The following is a 12,184-nucleotide window of genomic DNA, read 5'->3' as shown; positions in this document are numbered from 1 at the left end:
CTACTCCTCATTTGAGCTCTAAATATGCATAATTTACCTTTATGGAGCATGGCAGGGAATAAATGCCGCCAGCACTCATAAATACTGAGGAAAATCCAAAGTAGATAAAGAGCAGGGTATAAGGAATTTATTTCTGAGTATGCCTGATGCTGCTTTCTGATGTATCACTACTATTTTACAAGGACAGCATTCTGCCTAAACGCCCAACACAAATTATATCAATCATTAGAAAATCCCATTTGATTATGGGGAATAACTCACATAAAATTGAGACTATCCTTTTGACAACAAGGCTTATACAGAATCATCTCCTATACAATAATATGCCTCTAAATTTTTCTCTATCCATAACTTATCAGACATCTCCCAGTAGTACTTACATCACCAAGCGGAGCAGAGAGAAGCTCTGGTGTACCTTGCAATTCTTAATTCTAGTCATCATCCCACTGCCAGCATTTCCCCCAGAGGCCATTCAAAAAAGTTCAACTTAGAAGCTCCAAACCCACCCACCCTTCACTCCCCTCCTCCTCATCCATAGCCACCCAAAGGAATCTATTTCACTTCACTGGCTGTGTACTGAGCCACGGGAAACCAGTCTTTGTGAATATTATCCTCATCTTCTATTCTCAGCTCTGCTGATGATTATTTTTTTGTGTGTCTATGTACACAGCAACCTCCCATCATCTTGATAGTCACAGATGTGACTTGATTAGAAAAACAGCTTGTGTCCATGGTGAGGATACTGCTCAGAGTAACCTAGACTCTACAACAGCTGTTTTATTATGATTATTTTGCAGTACAGTATGGCCCACATAAAGGCAAATGATCATTTAGTAAAACAACTCTTCCTTCTCCCAAATTTCAGTATGATAGAACATTCCAGAATTTATTGCTGATATCACCTTATCTATGCATCTTCCAAATATTAAAAATACGCCTCTTCCAACAGCTGCTAAACTTCCAGACCAGGGCAAGTCAAGCATCTGGGGAAACAGTGATCCATCTTAAAAATCTCTTTTTCCTTTTGCAGCTTCAAACTGCTTCCTCTGCCACTAAACCCCCAAACCTAAGTACCAGCCTCTCCGGCAGACAGTGGATATTGCTGACTTTTTGTGCCTTTTAGGTATCACAGCTTCTGAAGTTCATTAGGGCTCAAGAAAGCAAAGACAGAGAAGGCTCAGACATATTTTCTTTTGCCTCTGTCATAAGGGAGAGAGGGATTGCCTCTCATTCCACTCCAAAAATATATGTAACTGAAGTATTTAAGTGAGACGAGCACAAAAAACCAGATGAAACCAGTGAGAAAGAATACACACAAACATACTGCTACATCTATAGATTTTGGCTTGCTTTCTTAGTAATTGCCTTTTTCTCACTGGAGTTTTCCTGGAAAGGAAAAGAGTCCCCTTATTTTAAAGGTCCATTGATTAAAATATGACTCAAACACCCCAAAGTTTGGAATTTGGAACCTGACTCAGGAAATCAAAGCAGAGGGAGTTCATGTAAAGCTGAAGTGGTGAGACAGCACTGAACTTAGCCTGCATACAAGTCAGATGCATGCAGAGGATACTGCTGTCATGCGGGAGGGAAAAACATATCTACAGGAGATGGGGCTATTTTAAAGCTAGAATACAATATCTTCAATCTGTTCTTTGTCTATTATCCTTACTGTGATTGAGACTGTGCACACTTACAACTAGTGGTCCATTTTTAATGCAGGAATACTTTTTACTTCCCTCGCATCAGACCATAAGGGGCAGGGGAAGAGGCAGTACAGTTCTGAAAGATACACATTTTCTTTAAGGAAGTTCATTCAATTGCACAAAGCAATGCCCACTGAAATGAACAGAAAATATTCCAAAGGCTGATTCAAGCATACTGGGAACTTCAAAAAGACCACTTTGGCCACTGCCATGCTGGTGAATTGCCCAACTAGAATTAGTCCTCTTCCCTCCAGTCTACCATGTCATCGCTGTTTCTTTGCTTCTAACCAAACCTACAGGATCCGTACAACATGGACCATGCTCCCAGCATTATTTTCAGCTTAATTTGCAGACTAAAATGCTACACTGCCAAAACTAGTGATTTCAATGTCTCATCTCCTCTTCAGCATGACCTGTAAGACTGTACTCAGCAACACTGACATCATGCCTACAGATTCTACCTTGGCTGAACCTTAACAGCATTAACTGGAGCAAAACAGGGGTAACAATTAAAAACACATCCTCTATCCTTTTGTTTGCTTCAACTTTTCCGTTGTTACCTCTCCTTTTCACTCATGTTCTGCTGCTTTACAGCTTCTGTACCTTCTAAGAAATATCTGTGATACTCAATTTCAGTGACGTATCTAAACATCATTTGCTACAAGTAGACAACTATGAGTTAAAATGGAACAGTGAGTGAAATAATAAAATGTAATGAAAATCCAAGCAAGCATTTTAAGAGGCAAGTAACACCTTGGTATATCGCTTTAATGGCCTGTGTTTCTAATAGACAGACTGTCACAGGCAGGGTATTGGAAGTCTAAGAAAAATTACTGGAGGAAAAAGTTCACACTTCTTATTTAAAAGGTTGATTGCGCTTCAGGTAATTTTTTTGCAGGTACTATAAGAAAAACTTCTAATGATTTACAAGTCAGGGACTATGTCATAACTGGACCGCGTTTAACCAAAGGATGGCCTTTGTTCTGATAACAAAGTTGAATTAGTTCTCAAATTTCTGCATAAATGCCACAACTCTTCAGGTGGAGGGATTACCAGCTCTGCCAAGAGACATACCAGTACAGGCAATACATAGTAAGCTCCTCACAACTCTCTGCCAATGAAAAGCTCAATCAGAACTATCCAGCACCTGCTTTTCACATTATCCCACAATCTTTTCTTGCCTGTTTGATCATTTGTGGAATGTCAGATAACTAGAGAAATTATCTGCATTATCTTCTATTGATTAAACAGCCAATAAGACTGCAAAAGCACTTGTTCACCCGTGTGTGGATGGCATCATTAAAAATTTATATCAGATTGAAAAAAAGCATGAAGTTTTTTGACAAGAGTACAGTCATTCCTAAAGAAAACGTCAGTTTCAAAGGTTACATTTTAAAAAAAAAAAAAAAAGAGTATCTAGATACCACGCTTTCTAAAACTTCACAGTACCAAACACAGAGCTCTACCAAAGCATCTTCCAGGAAAGGAAGGGAGGGACAGGAAGTGGAGGAAGAGGAAAAAAAAAAAAACCAACATAGGGATGAGTCTGCACTGTAGAACAATATAAGATACTTAAGGTCCTCACTAGTACCTAAGGCTTAGAATACCTGATAGAGATGGACAAATTAGACCTTCCAAATTATGTCATTAGTGGAGAAACTTTGTCAAGGGAAACAATTTGCCTTCAGTCGTACAACATCAAATAACAATGCTGAACCACTAACACACAAAAATGCTGCTATAGTTATTCAAAACAAATGTCTCATTCAAGTGAATACAGGCATGATGCAAGACAGTTCAGCCAAACAGCTAAGATGTTAGTTTCTCCTCTCCCCTAGCAAAGGACAGTCCGAAAACTCAGAGTTCTGACTGACATAACTGCTAACGAATAAAAATATGTCAGCATAACAGAAACCTTGTGTAAAGTCACATGGTACTCTCACTCTGTGCCTCACCAAAGCTGACAGGAACCGAAGCCCAGTATTCAGCAGCTGGATTTGCTTGTCTGTGTACAACTTGGTACTAGGAACAAAAATTCAAAAGAGGAACTCTGTATCCCAACTTAGAGCACGAGCTAAGAGCTGATCATAGCTGGAAACTATCGTCACAGACAAAAGTGTTATGTCACACACTATAAAGGACAGGAGGAACCAGCACAATCCTCTGGCCTGAGTATCCGTACAGCAAAGCCTACAAGACTGGCACAAATTCACCATGCTTGCAAGAAGTTCCAGTCTTGATTTTACAAGTCTAGTGCTGGAGAATAGAACAGTACCAGGAAAAATCATTCCAGGGATTAATAATCCTCCTTAGAAACGCACTGGCATGTTTCTTTTTTGAATGTGTCTTTTGTAAGATTTCATCCATTTAATTATCCCACAGACAGACACCTTACCATCCTTTTCAGCCTGCTAGACTAGTGCCATCTTAAGCAAACTTTTGTTCCTTCCCTATGTACTTTTAGATGATAATCAGGTTCTACACTGTAACCTTCAGCCAAAATAAGCTTTAGCTGTTTGAGCTCCCGAACTTCTTCACTACAAGGAACAATGCATAAAGTTTTAATTATTCCTGGTGGCCCTTCTCTAAAGCCTCCTTAACATACCGTGCTGAGAAAACAGTCAGTCTTTCTGAAGGTACAGGGTCTACATTCTCGTTCAACTCTATCCACTACCATTATAACAAGGTAGAACAGAGTCAAAATATCTCTACTTTTCTGTAAAAAAAAATGCAAATTAAGCTAAACTAACAGCAAGAGGGCATTACGTGGGAAATGAGTTTACTATTAGGCTCCCTTTCCACTACAATTTGAATGTAGTTATTTGAAACCTTTCATACAAAAAGCCCAATGGTACATATAATTTATATGACATTTTCCCACCCTGTTACTTTACTTTACAGCATGACAGGAAAAAAAAAAAAAGTAAGATAATTTGATCTGATGGCTTGATTTACTTATGCTCTGGTCCTGCATGGCTGCTGGTATTCGTGATAACGCTTCCCACTTGTGGTAACTACTGCAGTACAACTTTCCACACATAGCACCCAAGGACATAAGAATTTTAATTCCTTCAAACCTATAGCTTGTTTTATTAGTTTACCGTTGTGTTAGCAGGCTACACACCAGTAAAACTGGGAAATGTCTTACCAAATTCAAAACTGGTGTCTCCATTTCTGCAAAAACAAATTAAAAAGACTGACTGTGAACTGTATTATCACCATTAATGAGTCATCTACTATTTTTGATCTAATGCTGGAAAAACTGTTGCAAATTAACTGAGAAGTAGAACGTACACGTTTTGTATGTAAACCAAAAAAAAAAAAAATGGAAAAGAATGCATGGAGGGAAATTCTTGCAAAATTACTCTATAGATACCAGAAAGGAATAAACTTATCCCCAATGCAAATGCAGTCCCTACCTACAGTAGTTTACATGGCTTGACATACTAACTTTGATCTGAAGAGATCTAATTAAGCAGACTTGACTGTATACATACTTACAACACAAGCACAGCACTACAAACGTACTATTCTAAAGAACTCCAACCAAGAGCTTCCCATTTTGTGCAAGAATTGCAGCTCCTTTATCACCTGACAGGTCATAGTGAGTAAGCCAGAATGCAGAGAATTAAGCCTTGGCTGGACTCTAAACTCAAATACATTTGTCATGTAAATTGTCTAAATATGAAAGAGCGACAAATCCTGCATTACATAGGTAGATTGGAAGTAAGACTGCAAGCTTTAGTCCCGATTTATTACATGTTAAATATTAATGAATTATTAAGAAACCATTCATTGAGGTTTAAACAACTCTACATCTTACATATTTCTAAAGCTCTACAAATCTATTTTTAATAATAGATAATTAATTTATAACGACATTAAATCTAAATTAAATCCTCATTTCAAGCCATAAAAGAAACCCATTGGAGAGCAGCGAAATATGTACTGTTGCTCTATAATAAGGTCACTTCTTTATGGCACAATTTTATTTCTGCATCATATATTATTTGTGTAGCTGAACCAGTAGAGACACACAACACAAGCTTATGCAGCCTGATAAGGAATGTAAGCAGTGACCTCTGCAATAGGGCTGTGTGTTGTTTTCCATTTTAACAAATCATTTTCAGTTTGGATTTCCTAATACTTCTTGTCTTTCAGCAGTGACCTATCATGTCTGGCCTAATCACTATTTATTTTTTCTGCTCATAGTTTCAGCACAAATACTGTAGTCAGTTTTCTGAACAAATAATTTACTTATTTTAAATTTATTTGATTTTTATTTTTTTTTTTGCAACTTGTGGTAGCAAAGAAAAAGCCACAACTTTTATTGAGAAATCTCTGCAAAGAAATGTGGGTATGACCTGATAGAACTCCAGTGCTTGCTAAATATTGTGTTTAGTGCACTCTGTGTATTTCCCATGACACACTTCATATAACTGAGAAGCTTACCGTTAAGTTGGTGCTGCACATAGCTCTGCTATGCATACATACATAGAACGAAACTGCATACAGCTCACCAAGTTGGACCTGGTACTCAAGCCACGGAGTGGTAGGACTTAGTGAACAGTTAGCATGAAGTTCAGGGGGAACAGAAGTACTGTGAAATTCATGATGTTACCTTGTGCGCTAAGCAGACCAAATACATGTCCCTGCAAGAAACCTGCTTGCTTGCTTACTTTGTAAGACTGGACGCTGCACTAATGGCTCTTCAGAGCTCAGCAGCTGAAGAAGGCACAAGGTCTGGGACATGCCTAATGAGACAAAAAGGACTGCCATCCACAAGAAGACACGCTAAGGCAAGTTCTGAAACCTCACTGTGACATTTCTCTGTTTGGCATGCACCACTGTGTGATCATGAACACTACCCAAACCCATCAAATGAGCACAGCGGCTGAGAAACTTGGTCTATCAACAGTCTCAATATACTGCAAGAGTGTTTCACTCATGTTCCATTCTTTGTGTAACAAACTAGTAAAAACATCAGATTGCTCACCTTACTCTGTCCTCTGCACTCTCAAACAGAATCCTCAGATTACTGGAGACACAGAATGGATTTTCAAAAGCTCTTGCGTGACAGTTGCTACTAGTTCCTTCACTTGTCCAACCTTAACAGTTTATTTCTCGCTCAAGTCGCAGATCCTACCAAATCATACCATGAAACTACATCAGTCAACCCTGCTGAGTAAGGTAGATTAAGTAGAAACCCTTGCAGATCCCATAGAAATCTTTCTGACTATGTAATAGAGCAGAATTTTTAATACAGTGAGAGCTTTTTTATCTGTGGTCAGATCTGTACAGCAGAAAAGAAGGAAACCCCACCTAGCTCCTTTCCTAAGCAGGCCAGTCTTACTATGTGGGAGTGGTAAAAAGTGGGGGAGCTCAAGAAATCACTGGAGTGACTTTCATTCATGTCACAGGAGCACTCAAAATGTGTTCCTCCTAAAGCTCCAGACAGTGAAATTTTGCAACAATAAAAGTGCCCACAGCAAGTCCTCACACAGAACAGGGATTTCTCTGTCAGTCCGCCCATAACAGATCAAGCATAAGCTCTATCCAACCCACGGAGGCAGGATCAGAAACAGTCTGGTTTTCTAGTCTTGATTATTGAAAAATGGAAATAAATCTGTTTCTTCAACTGCTCTGTTCTGATACAGCATCAGAGAGCTCCATATCAAAAAGTCTCTCAAGAGTAGCATCTTTTACCAATCAAGTAACGTAGCTCAGTTTGTACTTGCAGATCCTATTTTTCCTCTAATTTTATATAGAGATTCTCTTCCTCTTCCCCTCCAGAATGACTATAATTATTCTATAAAAATACAGAGCATATGGAATGCTTTCCTCCAAGCAATGGAACGGAGCGACATAAAAGCAATGAACATAAGTGGTTTATTAGAGGTGGTTTCCCTTCCCCATCATCTACTCAAGAGCTGCTGTGAAATTCTATTGAAGTCATACTGTGCAGGGGTACGAAACAGCTATGAAAGGATTTGTCTGCATTACATAGGGTTTACTGTTAATTAGCTCTTGCACACATACGCAGTACATAAAACCAGCTTTTTTTGCTCAGGAAGTGATGATTTCTTGAAAGGACATTCTTTGTTGATATAAAGCTAGCATTAGGATTGTAATTGGAGTTAACGTCTACACCATCATTTTATGTAACCACTTGACAACGGTGGTCTTGGCTAATTAGTTTCTGTTAGTTAAAAGGGAAATGTGAATGAAATTTTCTTAGGGCATAAACAGAGACAGACATCAGCTTACTCAGACCAATAACATCAAGGTGCTAGTTCTTTCCTGTCATATCTACCACATGATTCTGATTGTATCTTCAGATTTGCAGTCTCTTACGCAACAGAAAAATAGAAACTTCATTTCTTCTTTGATGATCCCTTCTCTCTTAGCATTAAACTGAATGAATCACAGGAAAGATGAACACATTTAAAATTCATAATTTAAGTAAAGACTTTGTCCACAGCCTAGCTTCAATAACAGTTAGCTAAGCTTTTCTGGTGGATTTGGGAGCAGGGCAATGTAGAAGATTCAGCCTTTTGTGACTGCCTAGAGTAATTTTCTTAATGAACAGCAGAGTATTATTTTTAGTCTTTCAATCTTCCTTTTAGGCAATGGTTATCCAAATCTTTGAAGCAGGCATACTTCCTCTTTTTGCCCTTTGTTCCAGAGCTAACAAATATGCTGTTGCAACTCAAGAGAAACCGACTACAATTGTCAGAAGGTATTGAAAGGAGTGTCACTCTAGCAAGGGGTGGGAAAGGAGGATGGCTAACTCCTTTGGGCACCCTGGGAAACCGCAGTCTCCATCTGCTTTCCTTCTTTACTTTGGTGATTTCTGGGAAAGGTTGATATAGAAGGGGGAACCCAAACTGAAGTCTTACAGTAACAATCTAGTATCTACTCCCCCCGCTCCCAAAAGGCGGAGAACAATAGGAAGAGCTATAAGCATCTGAGAAAAGCTGGGACACAAGGCTCTGGTTTCCTCTCTGTTCCCTGGGCTGAGATTCTCAGCATGGCAGGGAATGAAGGAAGGAAACAGAAAGGAAGACCAAGAAGCAGTCATGTAAGTTACGTGCCAGCTATAAGGACTCCACCTTGCACAGGGAATTCCCTGCTGGCAAGGCCCATCCCATTCCTTTGGGCCTCTGTCATGTGAGCAGCCCAGCGAGGTCAGCCAGAAAACTGGCTCAGCAAACCAACTCAGTCAATCACACTAATTACAGTCAGACGACATTGTGATAGGGACACTATAAATTAAACATGGTACAAATACAGAAAGATTATGTTCACAAACGTGAGGAAAGAAAAGCCTTCCTGCCACATAATTTCCACTGTGGGAAATTCAGAGTTATAATGACAATAACCAGAATTTGCAACTAAGCACAAACAGAAGAGGCACTAATTTCTCCTGTGACTTCTCCTTTACATTTTGAACTCTTTCTGGCAGTTCAGAATATAGTGAAAGCCTTTGCGAGGACAAACTGAACATGTTGAAAATAAACGTGGGCTCTCACAGGGAAAAAAAAAGGCCACGAGATCCAGCAGATAACCTAACAGTCATTTGAAAAAAAATCTATCAAGTACTCTAGAGGAAAAGGGCTAAAATAGCCCTTATATGTGGCACTGAGGTGGAAATGGGAAAAGGGTTTCTTGCATTCTTTTGGACAGAACTCTATTGAAGCTAAAAGTTTTTTAAAACCCAAAGACCTATGAGAAAGACATGCAATGCCAAAGGAAAGGATTTCCCCCTACAAAATATAACAGCCAAACATAAGCAGAAAACCTGAAGGTTCACTTGTCGTCTGGAAAACAGGCCACATCATGCATATCAAATTCATCTTTATTAAACACTAAGAATTCCTTTGCTAGCTTACCAGACACTTAGAAAAGCCCCCAAGTCAATGGATCATGGCAAAATCTATTTGCAAACTCCAAAACTTGAAAGAAAAGGAACAATTTCTTTCATGGTGTTATCAACATGGATAAGGGTAAAACTGATTATTAATGATTTTAAGGTCTGTAAGTCTAGGGAGGGCATGCAGTCCTTAAAGGGACTTAAGAAGGTTCCAAGTGAAACACATCTATTTTTGATTGACATCCCTACTGTAATAAGAAGTATCACTTTGCCAATGCAGTTTTGCCCATTTTTAGCCCAAACAAAATGAACCATTTTCACCAAAAAAACCCATGCACAGTTTCACTAATCTAATAAACATAAAGGCATGAAGCTTCCTCCTTTGGCTTGAATGTGAAAGAACACATACATACTGACATTTAAATACAGTATAACTTTCCCTAAATAAATTCTGAAAAGTTGGGGTGGGGGGAAAGGTCCATCCGATCTTAAGGAAACATTTGAGGGTCTTCCCCCTCAGACTGAACAGAGCAGGAAATCACTCACTTGAGCGGAGTAAAACAATTGCTTTAATCCTGTCACAAACGCCCTCCCCTCCTTGGTAATTTGCTTTACTACCTTGACAGTAGATTCAAGGAGACAAAACCTATGATTTATACAACATAAAAAGCAAAATAAACTTTGCCTGCTGACACATGGCTGAAGTCTGGCACCTCACTAGTGTTGTGTCATCACGTCATGCTTCCACTTCTTTAATTTCACTTTTAAATATAGGGCCCAACCTAACACCCACTGCGATTCACAGGAGTCTTCCCATCAAATTCAGTGGGTATTTGGTAGTACTTCCAGAAACTTTACTACTACCTAAACATTTTCAATGGAAAGGTAAGTTTTTTAGGTATACCACTTGAATTAAATGGAGAACAAGCTCTGACTGGTTTTGGGGCTAACAGAGGAAGCCAGAGCAAGCAGCCTACAACACTGTAAGAGAGTCACACTAGAGCAAACAAGTTGTCTCCCTAGTATAAAGTCCTTATCCTTCCTCAAAACCCGATTAAAAATCCAATTGATGAAACATGTTATTTTTAAATTGGATACTAAAGCGAAGAATTTCAGCATGGTCTTCATTCTCTGTAGTTTGGTAAGCCCCTTAAACTCATGCAAATAATACGTTTCCTGTATTTGTACTTTGAGTAAAATTGACAACATGGAGACCTGATTGCTTGTTTTGGGAAACTCTGTTTCGATGAATACATTTGAAAATGAGCCCCCCCAGAATTATCTCAAACTGGATATCCTAGATCAGAAAGATTAAAAATAAATATTGGAATAGTGAAAAACTTAAGTTTTCTTCTATTGCTTATTCATTGGCCCATGAATTAAATCCAAATTATGATTGATTCAATTGAACAAGCTTACTGTTTGATAGCATTTATAGAGTACTGTTTTTCAAGTCTAAACATATTCTCCCTCAACCACTAGAAATGGAAATACTCACATTAGGTACACAACTAGGAAGGAAAGGCAACCTTAAAATCATTTTTTAAAGACAAGAAAAAAACCCCCAAAGTAAAATCCTTAATGAGGTGAAGTTGATTGAAATGATATACTCATTCAGTCTTAGCTCAGGACAGTAATCCCAAAGCCTGGAAGTCATACTAACCAGTTTGATTTTAGAAATAAACAAATGCAATGGCAACGAAGAGCTTTCATGAAAAAAAAATGTGGAGTATAACCGGAATGTTTTGGGAGCCTTCCTACATTAATTTGTTTCGATTGTCATTACTGAGAAATAAAATCGCTGCAAGGTTATGATTTTTTTTTAACAGAAAAAAGAAAAAAACAAATAAATAATAGTGTTACGTGAATTAAGGAAGAAATTCAGTTTTGCTGAAACATTTACTTTTTCCCAGAGAAGTATGGAAGAAAAAGCTTCATTTGCTTTTAAGTACCACTTTAAACAAAAAACCCCCAACAAATGGAAAAATACTAAATTCCAATTTAACCAGAGTTTTCAGTATGTTTACTTCTAGTAAAATTTCATCAAGAATCATAAATGTCTGCAGAAGATTTCAGAATTGAATACTTATTAATTTAATTTATTTTTTTAATATCATTTTCCAATCAGCCTGAGTAAGATATTTAATTTGCTTTCAAATGGAAACGTTAATTTGGATGTTCAGAGACATATCTTAAGGACAAATTATTTTTTCCCCCCAATTTGCATTTCTGAACAAACTGGATAGTATAACATTCCGATGGCAAACAGGGAAGGACCTTGTATACAAAAACGGAGAAGTGGTGGATGTTACCTAGCATGTTGTGGTAAAGTGGACTGTCGTGTCCATGGATAGTAAATGCAGTCATGACTAGCGGGACCTCTACACCTGCAGGCAATTACAGAACAAAAGACGTCATTTGCCATTCACAAGGACATGCACATGCATGCACCCTTGTCCACACGTGGAGGATGGAAGACACACAGGGAACGATCACTCAGCAAGTACCTATCCATCAGGCCAATGCAGTCCTCAATATGCGGCCCTATGCACCTGCAGCAAATCCAAATTGAAAATAGGGAGAGAAAGAGAGAAACCTGTTATTTACA

At 38.5% G+C, this 12,184-nt stretch overlaps 1 protein-coding gene across 3 annotated transcripts in view; it reads right to left on the bottom strand.

Moving 5' to 3' along the window:
- The window catches only part of ERBB4 (erb-b2 receptor tyrosine kinase 4), a 638,473-nt gene that overhangs the window by 140,837 nt on the left and 485,452 nt on the right, over positions 1–12,184 (bottom strand). For 2 of the 3 annotated variants that reach the window (XM_056350324.1, XM_056350325.1), the window contains exon 16: positions 11,889–11,963. In XM_056350324.1, coding sequence (XP_056206299.1) covers positions 11,889–11,963 — 75 coding nt within the window. Of the gene's footprint in view, positions 1–11,888; positions 11,964–12,083; positions 12,129–12,184 lie in introns of all 3 variants that reach the window. The other variant, XM_056350326.1, reaches the window with a different exon arrangement.

This window comes from Falco biarmicus, chromosome 8 (assembly GCF_023638135.1).
Source record: "Falco biarmicus isolate bFalBia1 chromosome 8, bFalBia1.pri, whole genome shotgun sequence".
In the NCBI taxonomy this organism is placed as follows: Eukaryota; Metazoa; Chordata; class Aves; order Falconiformes; family Falconidae; genus Falco; species Falco biarmicus.
Note: the sequence above shows the minus strand (reverse complement) of the source record. Positions and strands in the feature narration are given on the sequence as shown.